Genomic DNA, 19,994 nt, shown 5'->3' with positions numbered 1-19,994 from the left:
AATAGTTTCTCTTGATAAATAGGGAGATGATCACACCATAACTAGTGTGGTCATTCGCATAGACAATCATACTCTTCTATAGAGGTTATGATAAGTGATGTGATATAAATCTTGGTGAAGGATGGAACCCATGAGTTGCAGACTGCCAAGGCGTACCAGAAAAACACCCAGAAATGGACCTGTTATGGCATTTTGCTTCTCTGCTGATCATCGTGGTCGTGTTGGTGCTCCTTTAGAAATTCAATGTCATTTAGAGCCCTTTGATACTAGATTCATTTTCCTTTGGTTTTTCTTTGGGTGTTTGTTGTGTTTTATTTCTTGATTGTTTTTAAAAATCAAGTTAAGCAGTGTGCAAGTGGAAGTATAGAACATCTATATATATATAATTTTTTCAAAAGAAAGTATTTCACCCTTTTTCATCATTTCAAATTTTTTTAATAGTCTACATGAAATACCCAAATATCGATTGATGTTCTTATTTTTACATGTTTTATAGGGTTGTGGGTAGGGTTTTCAATTTTTTACATGATCCATGAACCCAATATAAAATTAAAGAGTTAAGATTGAAAAATCTGACATGTTTAATTAAATGGCTTGTGTTATAGTTAAGCTTTATAATCTTATACTCATACTTCGACACGAGTCGAATCTGACACACGACAAAATGATATGCACTTTTTTATATGACCTGCAAACTGACACGAATTCAAAACAAAATTAAAAAATTATGGTTGAAAGGTTCAACCCATTTAATTAAATAGGTCATATTATTATTGACCTATATGAGTCGAACGGGTTCAATCCGTTCCATATGAGTCGAACAAATTGTCACCTCTAATTTGAGGTGTCAGTAGGTCCGTGTCAACTATTGGACTGACAATTTTATGGGTAGTATACTAGTATCAAATGGATCTTCTCTCTCTAATTTTTCTTCTTTTTTTAAAAAAAATAAAAGACAGAACACCCTCTGCAAAATTCTTCTCATTCTCGGCCATGAGTCCTCTCAACAGCCGAGCCTCTAATCGAGCTTGGTTGGAGTTTTAGATTTTTTTGATAAATTTTTAAAATGTTGGCAGTGCACGCTCGTAGATTACAGACGTACAAACTACAGGGTAGGGCCATTTAGATTATATAGATCATAAACTAGTTAAAATAAACACTATTGCTTTGAACCCAAAAAAAAAAAGAAAAGAAAAAAAACCAAGTTGTTCCGATCTTGGTTCTCCTCCCCAACCGCCTTCGCTGGTGGCTGGCGGTGTTCCAATTTTGGTGCTTCACGTGCGATCAACTGGTTGTTCACTCTTAATGATCTATCTGTAATTGCAAACCCTAAAAACAAATCCATGGAGAGAAATCATAGCCGTCAACTTCACGTACAGGTCAGTCAGGCAATTCATTAAACATGTCGTCCCGTTCTTCAAACTTCACCTTTCTTTATCTCTCAAATTTGAATGCCACATTTCGTAAAACAGAAGGCATGTTTAGCTAAAGCTAATATATTCTTAAAGAGTTAAGGACAAATCTTTGGAATTCAATTTCTTCAATGCCAACTATTGAATTTTAAGTAAATTTGGCCTTGTTTGGGAAGCAAGATTTTTCAACTCGAACTGAAATTTTTTCTAAATTCATGTTTGGCAATTTTTTAAACTCAATTCAACTCAACTCAACAAATTTCAACTTAACTCAAAAATTTTCATCCCAATTAATAAAAATTATAAATAAAGATTGAAAAAATAAATAAATAAATTTAGGGTAGCCGAAACATCTCAGGTGGTGGTTGGGCCACCCCAAGCCCAACTGGGGTGGTCCGACCACCCCTTAATATTTTATTATTTTTTTAAACTTCTTATTATTATTTTTTTAATTAAATTTAAAATAAATAGAATATTTTATTATTATTTCTATCAATGGGATATATGTTTCATTTATGGCCTTAGGATCTCTCTAGAGAGATCCTAATTATTAATTGGATATCCTCCAATCTAAAATGGGCGGGAGAAAATCATCTACCGTGTTTGACCCACATTCCTTCGTGGGCCATAGGTCGAATAATGAAGGTTGTTGATAGAGGACAATTTTCAATCATATTTGCTTTAACAAAAGGGACATATATAGCGATTCTGATATCATATGGAGACATAATTAATGGCGTTGGAAAGCTCATTTAGAGGGTTACAAAGTCATATTTCATTAAGTTTTTCTAATTCAAATGTTTACTAAGTTAAAATAGACCGTAAAAAGAAAATTGAAAAGCCGTACAAAATTGCTCGTCTGTTGTTTATGTTTGAACAAGCTTTAAAACGAGTTGACAAAATAGCTCGTTCAATAACTCATATGAAGTTGGGTTTGAATGAGTTATTCATAGATGCACTCGTTTAAAGTTGGGTTAGAACGAGCTGCTGTGTGAATTGAGAATTCATATAAGAATATGAGGAAACCATAGTTAGGTTCGAAAGAGCCTCTTACACGTTCAGACAAGCTCCAATAAATTTTTGTAAACAAACTTTTATTTGAGCATTTTCTTAGGTTCAGGAGTTTAGGTAGTATAAATATATGTAATGGCTATCTATAGCCTTAATTTATTATGTTATTTTGACCAGTTATCAATGAAAAACACTTTTAAGAATGGTTTTCTTTTCTATCCACATTAAATCCTTGATATGTTTGCCGATAGTTAAGAGTAGTAATTACTAACGTTCCTGCTCTGCTAGTTAACGCGCTTTGGACGAATTTTTTTTTTGTTTAGCCCACAAGATCTCCATCAACAATTAAATAATTGATGCAGTGCAACTTGACTTTGATATCAATTAATGCAGCGTGTAGTGATTAGTTTGCCAAGACAAACAAGATAAGAATCACAACTCTTCTTAAAACTAATACTCAATCAACAACTTGACTTTTATATATGTCCCTTTTGTTAAAGCAAATATGATTGAAAATTGTCTTCTATCAACAACCTTCATTATTCGACCTATGGCCCACGAAGGAATGTGGGTCAAACACGGTAGAGGATTTTCTCCGATCCATTTTGGATTGGAGAATATCCAATTAATAATTAGGATCTCTCTAGAGAGATCCTAAGGTCATAAATGAAACATATGTCCCATTGATAGAAATAATAATAAAATATTACATATATTTTAAATTTAATTAAAAAAATAATAATAAAAAGTTTTAAAAAATAATAAAATATTAAGGGGTGGTTGGACCACCCCAGTTGGGCTTGGGGTGGCCCAGCCACCACCTGGGGTGTTTCGACTACCCTAAATTTATTTATTTTTTTTTTCAATCTTTATTTATAATTTTTATTAATTGGGTTGAAAATTTTTGAGTTAAGTTAAAATTTTTTGAGTTGAGTTGAATTGAGTTTAAAAAATTGCCAAACTTGAATTTAGAAAAAATTTGAGATTGAGTTGGAAAATCTTGCTTCCCAAACAAGGTAATGTGATGTTATGAAACCCCTCAAGTTGAGCACATAAAGTTGTGGATTACGCGTTGAAATGTCAACACAGAGAACGCAAAAACGAGCTTTGAAACTTCCATTTCCCAGACACTTTCTCTGATGTTTCGTCTTCTCCTTCCCCCTAGCTTTGGAAAAACCCCATTTCTATCTATCTAGCTCTCTCTCTTCTCAAATTTTGCTTATATTCCAAGGCTTTATTTCATCGGTTTACAAGCGAAGAAGAAGAAAGATGAACGACCTCTTCTCTGCCGGCTCCTACCCTGGCTTCTCTCGCTTCCGAAGCGAGCAACCCTCCCCGGACCACCATGTCATCGAGATGTCCTCCACCGGCGTCAACCTCAACAAGTTCTTCGAGGACGTGGACGCCGTCAAGGCTGAGCTCAAGGAGCTGGACTGCCTCAACGAGGTCCTCCGGAGCGCCCACGGCCAGAGTCTCACCCACCATAACGCCATGGCCGTCAAGGACCTCCGCTCCCGCATGGACGCCGACGTGGCTCTCGCCCTCAAGAAGGCAAAGCTCGTCAAGGTCAAGCTCCACGCCCTCGACCGCTCCAACGCCGCCAACCGGAGCCTCCCCGGTTGCGGACCCGGATCTTCGTCGGACCGGACCCGGACCTCCGTCATGAACGGGCTCAGGAAGAAGCTCAAGGACTCCATGGACAGCTTCAATGGCCTCAGGCAGCACATCTCGTCTGACTACCGGGCGACCGTGAAGCGGAGGTATTTCACCGTCACCGGTGAAAATCCTGATGACAAGAGTGTGGACCTTCTCATCTCTACAGGCGAGAGTGAGAGATTCTTGCAAAGAGCCATTCAAGAGCAAGGCAGGTACAGAGTTGTGGACACCATACATGAGATTCAAGAGAGGCACGATGCTGTGAAGGAGATGGTGAAGAATCTGACAGAGCTACACCAGGTGTTCCTGGACATGGCCTTCTTCCAAGGCGAGCAATTGGACGACATTACCCTCCACGTGGAGAAACCTAATTCGCTCGTGAGGGGTGGAGCCCAGCAGTTGCAGACTGCCAGGAAATCCCAGAAAAACTCCCTGAAATGGCTCTGTTTTGCTACCATACTATTGCTGGTGATCGTAATGTTGATCACGCTCTTTACAATCAAGCCGTGGGTGAACGACGAACAAAAATAACAAGAAGGGCAATAATAATACTACGAGACAAGGTTGAAATTTATTGCATTACTGGTGTTTTGTGAAAATTAATTAGTATTAATATTAGAGCAAAATTAAAGGTAGGTGGAAGGAAATTGTTTTTGCAGAAATCATAGTAATTAATTTCCCCATGTTGATTTGTGCATTCAAACTTCTATTGTTGTCTTATACATTTTCACCGGCAGTGGTCGAGCTAGAATTCTACTTCGCATACATAAAAAAAAAAAAAAAAAAAAAAAAATCCATCTATGGTAAAATCATTAAAGCCACAAGGACAAAAGGGTAGTATGGAGAGTGGCCAAGTGAAGTTGCGATTTTATTTTGTATGCATATTTGCTTAAAAAAAAAAAAAAAAAAAAAGTGAAGTTGCGATTATAGCCACTTAAAAGGGAGAGAAAAAAGTACATACCATAAAATAAATTTTGCAAAAAATTATATATATATTGTACTTTTATACATGAATTCTTTTTGTATTTCTTAAATATCGTTTTAGAGCAATGCAAGTGGAGTAAAAGAGTTTCTCTTGATAAATAAGGGATGATCACACTTGGTGATATAACTCTTGGTGAAGTGATGTGAGTTATATTATGACTCTATAATTAAAAGAGAACATACGTTAATTCCATTCTCTGACTTCTATCACTTTATACTCCATAAGATATTCACCCTAATGGGAGATTCCTACTAACAGAGATTATACATATATTTTCTGGCATCTCTTACAATTTTTGCTTGGAAAGAATTGCATGCTAGCTAGCTCACTGGTTAAGACTTTTGTAGTGGGTATGGCTTTGTTAATCATTATTAATTGAACCTATTTGGGAAAGAGGGCTAATGATGAAAAGAAAGGATGCATGATGCATGGTGCATGGAAGGATGCATGGTGTGTGTGATTGCATGCCTGAAGAAAAAGATGACGGTGATGAGAAGGAGGATTGGAGGAGGATGATCCTTCCTTCTTATTTATTTACACATGTAGTTTTCAAAGACAAGAAAATGTACACCAATTCCCCCTTCCCCAGTCCCCCCAAGGCCCAGGCCAACTTCAAGGCTTTTTCGTACATACATTTCTCACTCCATATAATTGTTTCGAACCTTCCATTGATTTCCATATTCAAATCTAACTCGGACGAGTCGGACCAGACCCTTTCTCTCCCCCTCCTCTCTTTCTCTGATATTTCCCAAAAAACCAGAAACATTCAAAAACCCCATTTTTCTCTCTCAAAACTCCAACTATTCAACCAGAATAGTCGTAGTTGACCCAGACCCTTAAAACATATATACTCTCTTTTCTCTATTTTTGCTTATAGTTTCCAGGCTTTTTTTTTTCTCTATTCTAATGACATGAATAGACATAAACTTTTACTACTTTTACTAAAGAAAACTCATTAGTCATCACACAACTAAAGGTAACTACCAACTACCAATGTTAATAAATTGAAGCTAAGAACAACCACACGTCTTATTCCATGATAATGAAGTCGATGTTGAGTAAGTTTGAATATAGATTTGAATACTGGTTTAAATGATACCAGTGTTATTTCATTGAGATGAATATAAATAGACTTTACAGGAGATAAGCTATACATTTAAATGAGATTATATCCTAACAAACTATATATTTGAATTACAAAGAATAACTAATCTAAGGGATAATATTTACAAGATAATATGATCAGACTTCTTTATCTTCAACAATTCTAATACTGCAAGGATTCTTAAATGATGTGGCTATACTATTAACATGCCCCCTCAAGTTGATGGGGAGAGAGAAAACCATTAACTTGTTATGAAGTAAAAGAAACCATGCCCTGGTCAAGCTTTTTGTGAAGATGCCTAAAGGCTGTTGATGTGTGGAAATGTAGCGCATCAAGATATCTTTGTTAAAATCCTTTTCTCGAATAAAATGGTAGTCCACCTCTATGTGTTTCATATGCGCATGATATACGGGGTTAGAGGATAAAGAAAGAGCTCCCAGATTATCAACCCACAAACATGGTGAAAGTGGAAGTGGAATTTGTAATTCCTTGAATAACATACGAAGCCAATACATTTCTGAAACAGTGAGAGCCATTGACCTATATTCAGCCTCGGTGCTAGATTTGACCACTACAGATTGTTTCTTAGTTGCCCAAGAGATGAGACACGGTCCAAGATAAATTACATAGCCTGTGGTAGATCGTCTATCATCAGGACTATCAGCCCAATTTGAATCACAATAACCATTGATTTGCAAGGAACCTTGAGTATAGTGTAATCCAAAATTAAAAGTACCTTTAAGGTAACGTAGAACACGCTTGGCTGCTATAAGGTGAACACTTGTTGGAGAAAGGAGGAATTGGCATAATTAGTTGACACTGTAAGAGATATTAGGCCGTGTGAGTGTACAATACTACAAGGCACCCACTATATGACGAAATTTAGTTGGATCAGACATAGATCCCTAGTGAACCATGAGAGTTTTCCACCTGAGGCACACGGTGTTGAAGCTAGTTTTGCCCCATCCATCTTGGTCCTTCAAAGTAAATCAGCCATGTATTTAGTTTGAGTTAAGAACAACTCATGATTGGTCCGTGTAGCTTGAATCCCTAGAAAGTAGGATAAGGCTCCCAAGTCTTTGACTGCAAATTCACCCTTAAGTTTAGAGATTAAATGTGTAATTGTAGAAAAGGAATTGTTGATTACAAGAATATCATCTACATACACAAGAATAAATACATGAACTGAATTATGATGCAAAGTAAAGAGAGATGTGTCAACAGCTGATCCTACAAACCCAAAATCCACTAATGCTCAAGAAAGTCGCATAAACCAAGCCCTTGTAGCTTGTTTCAAGCCATAAAGAGACTTGTGAAGCTTGCAGACGTGATCAGGAAAAGTAGAGTCTTCAAAACCTTGAGGTTGTTCCATAAATACCTTCTCCTCAAGAAAACTATGTAAAAAGGCCAAGCTCGTCAAGGTCAAGCTCGAGGCCCTCCACCGCTCCAACGTTGCCAACCAGAGCCTCCCCGAATGCGGACCTGGTTCGTCCTCGGACCGGACCTGGACCTCCGTCGTCAACAGACTCAAGAAGAAGCTCAAGGACTCCATGGACAGCTTCAATGGCCTAAGGCAACAGATCTCGTACGAGTACTGGGAGACCGTACAGTGGAGGTACTTCACTGTCACCGGTGAAAATCCTAATGAGAAGACCGTTGACCTTCTCATCTTTACAGGCAGAGCTTGACTTTTAGCTTAATCTTTTTGATTTTTGTAATTTAGTATTTTTATATTATAATTACTAGCTGGATATTTGAAAATAATTTGGTAATTTTGAAATAAGTAGTGAATTATGTCTAATATTCATTTTCAGGGGTTTTGAAGACATGGGATAATTTTGTGTTTGATATAACTCACAAAAAATTAGTTCCTATAATGTTTTTAGCATTACCACCAATTCCATTATATTTCAGGATCGCCGTCTCATACTATATAAATTACCAATTATCCTAACACCTAAGTTAATAGAAAATATATTACTTTTAATAGTTTAATCAACATGATATGTTAGGATCAGCCAAAATGCCAATAACGGGCCCCCAAACCAAAGTTATAAATGCAGGCTCATAAATAAAACGCCCAAATCAAATATCTATGGAAGCCCACGGAAAAACAGAAGTCCAGTCATCTAGAGGGAAAAGCCACATTCCAAAAGAATGTGGCCGAGCTTGAAGCGCCAAGACGCCACGTGTGAAAAAACATGCCCGTGCTAAGAGCCTCAACCCACGTTCTACATGAATGTGATCAAGACTTCAACAAGACCCCACGATCCCACGATTTGACACAACCCATGATCCCATTCTCCACAGTTTCAGCATTACTCGTAGTGGACTCCTCGGGAATGTAGGACCAAGAATTCAAGGGTTATTATTCGATGAGGAGTACAATGCTTACAAACAAATTTTATAGAAAAACTTTTACAAACTGATGTGGCACAACATGATTACATTTTTCAAACTTTGAACTTAATTTTATATCTAATCATGTTGTACCACATCAGTTTGTAAAAATTTTTCTGTAAAATTTATTTGTAAGCCTAGCATTTATCTTATTTGATTATAACTGCTACTTGATGCCTATAAAATAGAAGTTCCAACCAGGTATTTGGTTAATTACTCTAAAAAGAATTCATTTGCTTTCCTTGTAAAAAATATTGACTGACTTAAGCATCAGAGCTATCTCCCGCCGGCACACCCATCAAGTTCTTAGTCGATTTTCTCGAAAACTGTTCCAACATGATCAAATATCCATTGTCCCAACAATTAAGCTAATAAAAAATGATTAATTTTAATTTTATAATCAATAAACAAGTATGGATTAATTCATTAGAGTTCAACTTTTGGTAAAATTCTAGGATTTTTTAATTTTTTAATTAAGTGGGTCTATGTATAGATTTGAGGCATATTAGCAACACTGGATAATATTGAGAATAAAGAAAGAAATGTGACAAATACATGAACATGCAGGTGAGAGTGAGAGATTCTTGCAAAGAGCCATTCAAGAGCAAGGCAGGGGTAGAGGTTTGGACACCATTAATGAAATTCAGGAAAGGCACGATGCTGTGAAGGACATGGAGAAGAATGTGAAAGAGCTGCACCAGGTGTTCCTGGACATGGCCGTCTTGGTCCAGGCCCAAGGGGAGCAATTGGACGACATCGCCCTCCACGTGGAGAGAGCTCATTTGTTCGTGAAGGATGGAACCCATGAGTTGCAGACTGCCAGGGCGTACCAGAAAAACACCCGGAAATGGACCTGTTATGGCATTTTGCTTCTGCTGCTGATCAATGTGGTCGTGTTGGTGCTCCTTAAGAAATTCAATGTCATTTAGAGCCCTTTGATACTAGATTCATTTTCCTTTGGTTTTTCTTTGGGTGTTTGTTGTATTTTATTTCTTGATTGTTTTTAAAAATCAAGTTAAGCAGTGTGCAAATGGGAAGTATAGAACATCTCTCTCTCTCTCTATATATAAAAATTTCAAAAGTATTTCACCCTTTTTCATCATTTCAAATTTTTTTAATAGTCTACATGAAATACCCAAATATCGATTGATGTTCTTATTTTTACATGTTTTATGGGGTTGTGGGTAGGGTTTACAAATTTTTTATACGATTCACAAACTCAATGCAAAATTAAAGAGTTAGGATTGAAAAATTTAACCTGTTTAATTAAATAGATTAGGTTATAGTTAACATTTATAATCTTATACTCATACTTCGACGCAAGTTGAATCAGACACATGACATAATGATATGCAATTTTTTATATGACTTGCAAATTCAACGCGAACCCAATATAAATTTTTTTTTTTGAAAAAACCCAATACAAAATTAGAAAGTTACAGTAAAAAAGTTTAACCCATTTAACTAAATATGTTATATTATTATTAATATGAGTCAAACGAGTTGAGTCAAAAAAATTGTCACCAGTAATTTGAGGTGTCAATAGGTCCACGTCAACGATTGGATTGACAACTTTATGGGTAGTATACTAGTATCAAATGGATCTTCTCTCTCTAATTTTTTTTTTTTTTTTAAATGAAAAATAGAACAGCAAAATTCTTCTCATTCTCGGCCATGAGTCCTCTCAACAGCCGAGCCTCTCATCGAGCTTGGTTGGAGTTTTAGATTTTTTTAATAAATTTTTAAAATGTTGGCAGTGCACGATCGTAGATTACAGACGTACAAACTACAGGGTAGGGCCATTTAGATTATATAGATCATAAACTAGTTAAAATAAACACTATTGCTTTGAACCCAAAAAAAAACAAAGAAAAGAAAAAAAACCAGGTTGTTCCGATCTTGGTTCTCCTTCCCAACCGCCTTCGCTGGTGGCTGGCGGTTTTCCGATTTTGAGTAGGGCTTGGCATACTCACAAATGTTTGAGCTTCAAGTTGAGTCTCCTCAGGCTCCGGCACATAAAGTTGTGGATTACGCGTTGAAATGTCAACAGAGAGAATGTGAATCTCAACCCAGAACGTAAAAACGTGCTTTGAAACTTCCATTTCCGAGACACTTTCTCTGACGTTTCCTCTTCTCCGTCCTCTTGGGAAAAACCAATTTCTCTATCTCTCTCTCTTCTCAAATTTTGCTTATATTCCAACGCTTATTTTCTTCGGTTTACTAGCGAAGAAGAAGAAGAAGAAGGAGAAGAAGAAAGATGAACGACCTCTTCTCTGCCTTCTCCTACCATGGCTTCTCTCGCTTCCGAAGCGAGCAACCCTCCCCGGACCCCCATGTCATCGAGATGTCCTCCACCGGAGTCAACCTCAACAAGTTCTTCGAGGACGAGGACGCCGTGAAGGCCGAGCTCAAGGAGCTGGACCGCCTCAACGAGGCCCTCCGGAGCGCCCACGGCCAGAGTCTCACCCACCACAACGCCAAGGCCGTCAAGGACCTCCGCTCCCGCATGGACGCCGACGTGGCTCTCGCCCTCAAGAAGGCAAAGCTCGTCAAGGTCAAGCTCCACGCCCTCGACCGCTCCAACGCCGCCAACCGGAGCCTCCCCGGTTGCGAACCCGGATCTTCGTCGGACCGGACCCGGACCTCCGTCATGAACGGGCTCAGGAAGAAGCTCAAGGACTCCATGGACAGCTTCAATGGCCTCAGGCAGCACATCTCGTCTGACTACCGGGCGACCGTGAAGCGGAGGTATTTCATCGTCACCGGTGAAAATCCTGATGACAAGAGTGTGGACCTTCTCATCTCTACAGGCGAGAGTGAGAGATTCTTGCAAAGAGCCATTCAAGAGCAAGGCAGGTACAGAGTTGTGGACACCATACACGAGATTCAAGAGAGGCACGATGCTGTGAAGGAGATGGTGAAGAATCTGACAGAGCTACACCAGGTGTTCCTGGACATGGCCTTCGCACAAGGCGAGCAATTGGACGACATTACCCTCCACGTGGAGAAACCAAATTCGTTCATGAGGGGTGGAGCCCAGCAGTTGCAGACTGCCAGGGAATCCCAGAAAAACTCCCTGAAATGGCTCTGTTTAGCTACCATACTTTTGCTGGTGATCGTAATCTTGATCACGCTCTTTACAATCAAGCCGTGGGTGAACGACGAACAAAAATAACAACAAGGACAATAATAATACTACGTGACAAGGTTGAAATTTATTGCATTACTGGTGTTTTGTGAAAATTAATTAGTATTAATATTAGAGCAAAATTAATTAAAGGTAGGTGGAAGGAAATTGTTTTTGCAGAATTTACTCCTAATTCATACTAATTAATTTCCCCAAGTATATGATTCATGTTCAAGGAAATATATGTCTGTTTGTGCTCGTTGCACCCATTGATTTGTGCATTCAAACTTCTATTCTTGTCTTATACATTTTCACCGGCAGTGGTCGAGCTAGAATTCTACTTCACAAGGGGCAAAATATTGTTAAAATAAAAAAAAATAAAAAATAAAAACTAACTATGGTAAAATCATTAAAGCTACAAGGATAAAAGGGTAGTATGGAGAGTGGCCAAGTGAAGTTGCGATAATATTTAAAGTAATGGTAGGAACCATCTTTTTATCATATTTTTATCCTCTTAAAGTTGATGTGACTTTTAAAATTACTATTAAATTTTAGATGAATCATACTTGAATTTTGATCCAATTGTGATTTTGAAAGCCACATCAACTTTAAAAGGATAAAAAAAAGATAAAAAGATAGTCCTCAACATTACTCTTATATTTATAGTCACTTAAAAGAGAGAAATATATATATAGTCACTTTTATATATGAATTCTTCTTGTATTTCTTATATATCCTTTTACAGCAATGCAAGTGGAGTAAAATAGTTTCTCTTACAATTTTTGCTTGGAAAGAACTGCATGCTAGCTAGCTCTCTGGTTAAGACTTTTGTAGTGGGTAAAGCATCAATATTATAAATTGAACCTATTTGGGAAAGAGGGCTGATGATGAATGAAAAGAAAGGATGCACGATGCATGGTGGAAAGTAATATGGTGAAAGCTTGCACGATGTGTGTGAATAACGAAACCCGAGTGAAGGCGACCAAGTCTCATATTTATTTTACACTTGTTCTTTTCAATTATTTTAAACATATTTCCATTTCCAGAAAGACAAAATATTCAAAGAGAAGAAAAGGTACACCAATTCCCCCTCCCCAGTCCCCCCAGGCCAACTCCAAGGCTTTTTCGTACGTAACTTTCGTACATACATTTCTCACGCCATAATTGTTTCGAACCTTCCATTGATTTCCCATTTCCATATTCAAATCTGACTCGGACGAGTCGGACCAGACCCTTTCCCTCCCCCTCCTCTCTTTCCCTGATGTTTCCCAAAAAAACAGAAACATTCAAAAAACCCATTTGTCTCTCTCAAAACTCCTTCAACTATTCAACCAGAATAGTCGTAGTTGACCCAGACCCTTGAAACATATATACTCTCTTTTCTCTATTTTTGCTTATATTTTCCAGGCTTTTTTATTCTCTCTGTACCAGCGAAGAAGATAAAAGATGAACGACCTCTTCTCTTCCGGCTCCTTCTCCGGCTTCCGCGGCGAGCAGGGCTCCTCCGACCACCACGTCATCGAGATGTCCTCTACCGCCACCGGCGTCCACCTGGACAAGTTCTTCGAGGACGTTGATTCCGTGAAGGACGAGCTGAAGGAGCTCGACCGCCTCAACCACGCTCTCCGCAGCGCACACGAGCAGAGCCAGACCCTCCACAACGCCAGGGCCGTGAAGGACCTCCGGTCCCGCATGGACGCCGACGTGACGCTCGCTCTCAAGAAGGCCAAGCTCGTCAAGGCCAAGCTCGAGGCCCTTGACCGCTCCAACACCGACAACTGGAGCCTCCCCGGCAGCGGACCCGGTTCGTCGTCGGACCGGACCCGGTCCTCCATCGTAAACGGGCTCAGGAAGAAGCTCAAGGACTCCATGGACAGCTTCAATGGCCTGAGGCAGCAGATTTCATCACAGTACCGGGAGACCGTACAACGGAGGTACTTCACTGTCACCGGTGAAAATCCTGATGACAAGACCGTTGACCTTCTCATCTCCACAGGTAATTAGAGCTTTTTTTCTTTTTTGTTTTTCTTTTTGGTATTTGAATATTATTTAGAAATCTCAACTGGGATATTTGACTTTTTTCTCATATTTGTAAAACATGCATATAGGATTAATTTGTGTTCTATATAATGTTAAATTAATAAAAATAAATAAATTTTAGAACTTCACTTAACTTCTTTAAATTGTTATCACTTTTACAATATCTCCCTAAAGTTCAATTTCTTTTAATGTAGTGTATGTGTCTTTCAATTGTTTATAATTGCACCCATTTGTTAACTTTTATCCAAAATACCCCCATTTGTTTTAGGAAAAAAAAAAAATTGCAAAGTTTAAAGCGTTGGTCCAAATTTAAGGGTATTTATAAAAATACCCAAGCCTCAATATTTGCAAAAAAAATTAAATATTTTTTCTTAAAAAAAATGGGGAATTTTGGAAAAAAAATTCGGATTTAATAGAAAATTCTAACGGAGGGAGAACATTAAAAAAAATTTAAAGTTCGATACACTAAATTAAGAAGTTTTGAACTTCAGATAAATATTGCAAAATGAGTAACATGGGATAAAGTGAAGTTTAAACAAGGGGCTTAATTCATAATGCTTTCAAATTTTGGTATATTATTTTAAATAATTAGAATTTAGAATAGTGCTAAAAATCACATTTTTACGTTACAATTATCTAATAATGTAGTTGTCTCAACTACCATATTAGCATTATAGGATAAAAATGTAATTTTCAACAAATAATTAATTAGTAAACAAAATTAAAACTCCTTTTTGTTTGTTTATATATATATATATATATATATATATTAGCAACATTGGATAATATTGAGATTAAAGAAAGAAATGTGACAAATACAGGTGAGAGTGAGACATTCTTGCAAAGAGCCATTCAAGAGCAAGGCAGGGGTAGAGTTTTGGACACCATACAAGAAATTCAAGAGAGGCATGATGCTGTGAAGGAGATGGAGAAGAATTTGAAAGAGCTGCACCAGGTGTTCCTGGACATGGCCGTCTTGGTCCAGGCCCAAGGGGAGCAATTGGATGACATCGCCCTCCACGTGGAGAGAGCTCATTCGTTCGTGAAGGATGGAACCCATGAGTTGCAGACTGCCCGGGCGTACCAGAAAAACACCCGGAAATGGACCTGTTATGGCATTTTGCTTCTGCTGTTGATCATCGTGGTCCTGTTGGTGGTCCTTAAGATCATCGGTGTCATTTAGAGCCCTTTGATACTAGATTCATTTTCCTTTGGTTTTTCTTTGGATGTTTGTTGTATTTTATTTCTTAACCAAGTTAAGTAGTGTGCAAATGGAAGTGTATAACATCTATATATATATAATTTTTTTCAAAAGAAAGTATTTAACCCTTTTTCATTATTTCAATTTTTTTTAATAGTCTACATGAAATACCCAAATAGCCATTGATCGATGTTCTTAATTTTCCATGTTTTATTGGATTGGGGGTAGGGTTGACAATTTTTTACACCATCTTTGAATTTAACACAAAATTAAATAATTATGGTTGAAAAATCTTACTCGTTTAATTAAATTAATCAAATTATAGTTGACCTTTATAGTCTTATACTCATTCTTCGACACGAGTCGAATCCGACACACGACGTAATAGCATGTAGGTAATTTTTGACATAACCCATAAACCATTAAACTTGATAATAACCCAATACAAATTGTTAACCATAGTTAGGAGTGGAGTTAACTGCCATATTTGAATTCAAAGTACTGCGTCAACGATTGGATTGGCAACGTACGTTTACATTATGGGTAGTATGAAAAGGATCTTCTCTCTCTAATTTTTCTTTTTTTATTTTAAAATAAAAAATAAAACACTCCCAGCAAAATTCTTTCATTCTCGGCCGTGAGTCCTCTCAAGCTCGTTAAGAGCTCCAACGCAGCTAACTTAACAAGCCGAGCCTCTAATCGAGCTTGGTGGAGTTTCAAAATTTTTTAACATTACTGAATAAGTTCAATAAAATTTCTTTTTTTTTTTTTATAAGTTTAAATAAAATTTCATTAATTTATCTTTAAAAATGATAATTTTTAAAATGTTGGCAGTGCAAGCTCCTATTCAGTCAACACAAGCTAACAAAAGTAGCATCATAAATTCACAACAATCAATATTTTACTTAGGTTTCTAATCACAAAAAATAAAAAATAAAAAATATTTTAGGAAAAATATAAAAAGGCCCTCCAAACTAACAGTCATTTGCGAGTTGGCCCCCAATATTCAAAATGTACTAAAGTAGTCCCGCAAAGTTTCAAAATATTTCAAATTAGCCACTACGTTAGTCAACCTCATCAAGTTGGATGGAAAACACGTCACGTGCCGTGCACGTGCCTTTTTTGGACTTGAAGTTACTAAAATACTCTTTTTTGAAAATTAAAAGACACTTAACCCATCCCTTGACACGCATACACGATGAACCCATATTACTTACCCAAACGACGTCGTTTGCACTTAGGGTAAAAAGCCCTAAGTGATGTCCCACACATTCAGCCTCACTCACACCTCAGTTGACTGAAGAATTGTCGCGACCCAGATAAAATCAGCAAACCGTAGCCACTGTTTTCGTGTGCGAATCAATCGAAACTCATTCAATATTTGCTGTCAATCCAAACAAAATCTAAACTTGTTTCGACACTTGAAGGTATGTTTGCTAGTAAAAGTTTAGGTTTTCGTACAGTTTAGGGTTTGTTGACTTCGAACGAGTAGGGTTTAAATTTAGTTTGGGTTATTTTGATTTGGTTTTTAGTTAGTTGTTACGAGTAGGATTTTTGCAAAGTTTGTATTCTTAGTTAGTTGTTACGAGGAAATCGCAAAGCCCCCTTTTAAAGTGCCTTATATTTTGGGGTTTGACCATGAAGAGAGGAATGTGGTCGTTGTTTGCTTTAATGCTGTACTTATATATGAATTTTATTAGGCCGCTTTATGCTTATATATTCTAATGTCAGAATACTTTATTGTGAACTTTATTGGGCGGCTTCCTATGATTATATATTCTTTTTTTTTTTTTTTTGTGAGTCCTATGATTATATATTTGTTGAAACTTTCAAAATATATCTTTTAGATGTTTTTATACACAGTCAACCAATTTAATAATGTAGTTTTGTTGGTTTATGGTTGATGGATAGTGTGGTCCCTAGGGAAGTTATATGCTTTTGTTGAATGGTTGGACCCTACCGTTTTCTGTTTTGAAAAGGATGCACTGAGGCATCATGTGGTCCCTGGATGTGTCCCCACTTTAGATTGCATGCCTTGTACTCATGCATGTGCATTTGACCGTTTAATTAATCAATCTCATTGGCTATATGTGCATGCTATACTGAAAACAACATATCTTATCATATATATGAAATAGACCTCAAATATTAATTAATGATTAACTTTAAGTAATTAATTAATTAATATGTACTTAATATTTACTTAAGTTTGATTTGTTAAATATTTTATTGATTTGTTAATTTTCTTTATTTCTTTTATTATTTAGGATGACTATACGAGAGTTTGTGTTCGAGGTGCATTACAGTGGTAAGATTAATAGGGGGTTTACGTGCACATATGTGGGGGTTGAGGTAGATGTGTATGATGAGAAGTTTAATGAGGATAAGTTGTCCTTTTTGAGATTAAGGGTATAGTGAAAAAGTATGGATACAAGTCAGGAGATTTGGTGTATTACTTACACCTAAGTAATAGTATACAAAGTGGTATGAAATTAATTTCATCAGACCATAATGTGTTGGAAATGGTTGCTGCACATGTAGGGGTACTGGTTATTGAGTTGTACCTTGTTTCATTTGATGAGCCTACAGTTAATGATGAGGAATATAAGGACGATAATGATGATGATGATGGTGAATATGGTGAAAATAGTAGGAATGATCGAGAAGATCCTTATTGGGAAGAGATATTAGAACCGGACTTGTTTGATGAAGATAACAACCTTCCTGGGCAATCCATGGAAGCGGGCAATGTTGAGGAAGGTGGTGTTGAGGGTGATGGGGAGAGTAAGGAGGAGGAGGATGAGGGTGATAATCAAAATGCAAGTGTAGAGGGAGCTTAACAAGTTAGTAGAAGGGGTAGTTACTATGGTGATGAGGTTGATGATGATGCAAACTCAGACATGGCCCGAAGTGACATTCTTGTATTCCCTCCCTTAAGTGATGAGGAGATTGAGGTTTCATCTCTTGCCACATATGTAACTAAGCGAACAGAATTTCAACAAACTGACATGCAAAACCCATAGTTAAGTACTGGGCATAAATTTCCCTCAATCAAAGTCTTTAGAAAAGCTATTGAAGAGAACAATTTAAGAAATGGGAAGGATATAAGGTTTAAAAAGAATTATCTAGCCAAATGTATTGTGGTATGCAGGGATCCAGGTTGTAGGTACAGGATGTACGATCGTAAATGTAAGGATAATGACTCATTTGAAATTAGATACTTACAACCCAAACACACTTGTACAAGGAAGCATAGGAATTCTATTGTCAAATTTGCATGGATTGCCGACAAATTGATTGACAAGTTTAGAGCACAACCTAACATGTCTTTAAAGGCAATCCTTGGGGAAGTCAAAGATAAGTGTGGTATTAATGTTAATAATTGCCAGATGTATAGGGCTAGAAGACTTGCAAATGATATGATTCTTGGTAAAGTTAAGCTTCAATACAATAGGCTTTGGGATTATTGTGAAACAATTAGACAAACAAACCGGGGTAGTTGTGTGATGATGAAGGTTAATAGACCTTTACCTGACCATCCAGCATGTTTCCATAAGTTGTATTTCTCATTGGCTGCCATGAAAAATGGTTTTTAAGTTGGTTGTAGGCCTATCATTGGGTTGGATGGATGTTTTTTAAAAGGGCCTTATAAAGGACAACTTTTGTCTGCTATTTCGAGGGATGTCAAAAATAACATGCATCCAGTGGTACTTGCAGTTGTTGAGGCAGAAACTAAAGACAATTGGATATGGTTTCTTGAGACTTTGCTATCAGATCTTGACTCCACCCCTGCATAAGGATGGACATTTATTTTTGATCATCAAAAGGTAAAAATCACCACTGGTTCATTATCAAAACAAATGTGACTGAGTGTACGGGCAGCAACCAGATTTCGATGTAGTTATTCCCAGGGCTGACTACCGGTTTTCTGTAAGACATTTGTATGCGAACTACAGAGACATTGATCATCGTGGTGTGGTATTGAAGGATAAGTTATGGGCTGCGGCTGCAGCATATACTGAAGCTGAATTCCACAAGGAAATGGACGAATTGAGGCTTATAAGCTAGGATGCACACAACTATTTGTCAAAAATTGAACGAACCTCATGGTTCAGGGCTTGGTTCAATACATCCCCCAAGTATGATCTACTTGTGAACAACTTGTGCGAGCGCTTCAATGCTTACATTATGAAAGTGCGTGACCTGCCAATCATATCCATGTTGGAAATGATACGGAAGAAGTTGATGAAGAGATATCAAACAAAGAGGGATGACATCAGAACCATGACTAGTAGGCTTTTTCCAAGAGTAGTTGCAAAATTGGATGAAATTGGACAGCACATATACTGGGGCTAGTATATGAAGTCACACACAATAACAATCAGTATGTTGTGAATTTGGTGAGAAAAACTTGTGGCTGTAGACAGTGGGACTTGACAGGAATCCCACGTGCACATGCAATGTCTGCAATTTGGTCTTTTAATGCAGACACCGAAGATTATATAGTTGAAAGGTATACTATTGAGATGTATAAAAAAACTTGCAATGAAATTGTTTATCCAATGCCTGGAGATGACTAATGGGTGAAGACAAATTACGACCATGTGGACCCCCCACTATATAGAATACAATTAGGCAGACCTAGAAAAGTAAGGACAAAGGGTTCAGAAGAGCCTGTTAATCCATACCGTATAAGGAAGGGTGACGTTAGGATGAGATGCTCCAAATGCAGAGTGATTGGACACAATACCAGAAATTGTCCACAAAAAAGAAGATAAGCAGTGAATTACATGGGAGAAAGAATGAGTGCAAGCCAACATGAGGTGAGCTACTACTAGTAATGTTTATACAAGTTTTTATTTTTTATTTTTTATTTTTTTTTAATGTTTGGGAAAATTATCCTTTCCTCCCATCAACTACAACACATTGTCACTTTCTCCCCATGAACTGCCAACTGTACTGCTTGATCCTATAAAACTACCATTTTGTACCCAAAAGTCCCATTCCGTCAGTCAAAGGAGTTAAAATAGACAGTCAACCCGTCATATGCCAATCAC

General features: G+C 37.4%; 4 protein-coding genes across 4 annotated transcripts; all 4 read left to right on the top strand.

Moving 5' to 3' along the window:
* Positions 1–3,692: 3,692 nt before the first annotated feature.
* LOC132162243 (syntaxin-121-like) lies at positions 3,693–5,172 on the top strand. The gene is made up of 2 exons (XM_059572505.1): positions 3,693–4,589; positions 5,125–5,172. The coding sequence occupies exons 1-2, from the start codon at positions 3,693–3,695 to the stop codon at positions 5,170–5,172; spliced, it is 945 nt and encodes a 314-aa protein (XP_059428488.1).
* Positions 5,173–7,041: 1,869 nt separating this feature from the next.
* LOC132162242 (syntaxin-121-like) lies at positions 7,042–9,498 on the top strand. Its single transcript, XM_059572504.1, has 3 exons — positions 7,042–7,166; positions 7,560–7,846; positions 9,137–9,498. Exons 1-3 carry the CDS (start codon positions 7,042–7,044, stop codon positions 9,496–9,498), a joined length of 774 nt encoding a protein of 257 aa, XP_059428487.1.
* Positions 9,499–10,826: 1,328 nt separating this feature from the next.
* On the top strand, positions 10,827–11,744 carry LOC132162241 (syntaxin-121-like). Its single transcript, XM_059572503.1, has one exon. The coding sequence runs from the start codon at positions 10,827–10,829 to the stop codon at positions 11,742–11,744; it is 918 nt and encodes a 305-aa protein (XP_059428486.1).
* A 1,398-nt stretch (positions 11,745–13,142) lies between these two features.
* Positions 13,143–14,991, top strand: LOC132162073 (syntaxin-121-like). The gene is made up of 2 exons (XM_059572319.1): positions 13,143–13,692; positions 14,558–14,991. Exons 1-2 carry the CDS (start codon positions 13,143–13,145, stop codon positions 14,917–14,919), a joined length of 912 nt encoding a protein of 303 aa, XP_059428302.1. The 3' UTR covers positions 14,920–14,991.
* Positions 14,992–19,994: the final 5,003 nt, after the last annotated feature.

Source organism: Corylus avellana, chromosome ca9 (genome assembly GCF_901000735.1).
Source record: "Corylus avellana chromosome ca9, CavTom2PMs-1.0".
Lineage (NCBI taxonomy): Eukaryota > Viridiplantae > Streptophyta > Magnoliopsida > Fagales > Betulaceae > Corylus > Corylus avellana.
The sequence above is the reverse complement of the archived record's forward strand: the minus strand, read 5'-3'. Positions and strand labels throughout refer to the sequence as shown.

Excerpts from the sequence above, each read along its gene's own strand:
- LOC132162243 (XM_059572505.1), top strand. The coding sequence starts at position 3,693 with ATGAACGACCTCTTCTCTGCCGGCTCCTACCCTGGCTTCTCTCGCTTC. Across the intron at positions 4,590-5,124 it reads TCTTTACAATCAAGCCGTGG|AGCAATGCAAGTGGAGTAAA; the intron begins GTGAACGACGAA and ends ATATCGTTTTAG.
- LOC132162242 (XM_059572504.1), top strand. The coding sequence starts at position 7,042 with ATGACGAAATTTAGTTGGATCAGACATAGATCCCTAGTGAACCATGAG. Across the intron at positions 7,167-7,559 it reads CTTCAAAGTAAATCAGCCAT|AAAACTATGTAAAAAGGCCA; the intron begins GTATTTAGTTTG and ends CTTCTCCTCAAG. Across the intron at positions 7,847-9,136 it reads TGACCTTCTCATCTTTACAG|GTGAGAGTGAGAGATTCTTG; the intron begins GCAGAGCTTGAC and ends ATGAACATGCAG.
- LOC132162073 (XM_059572319.1), top strand. The coding sequence starts at position 13,143 with ATGAACGACCTCTTCTCTTCCGGCTCCTTCTCCGGCTTCCGCGGCGAG. Across the intron at positions 13,693-14,557 it reads TGACCTTCTCATCTCCACAG|GTGAGAGTGAGACATTCTTG; the intron begins GTAATTAGAGCT and ends TGACAAATACAG.
- LOC132162241 (XM_059572503.1), top strand. The coding sequence starts at position 10,827 with ATGAACGACCTCTTCTCTGCCTTCTCCTACCATGGCTTCTCTCGCTTC.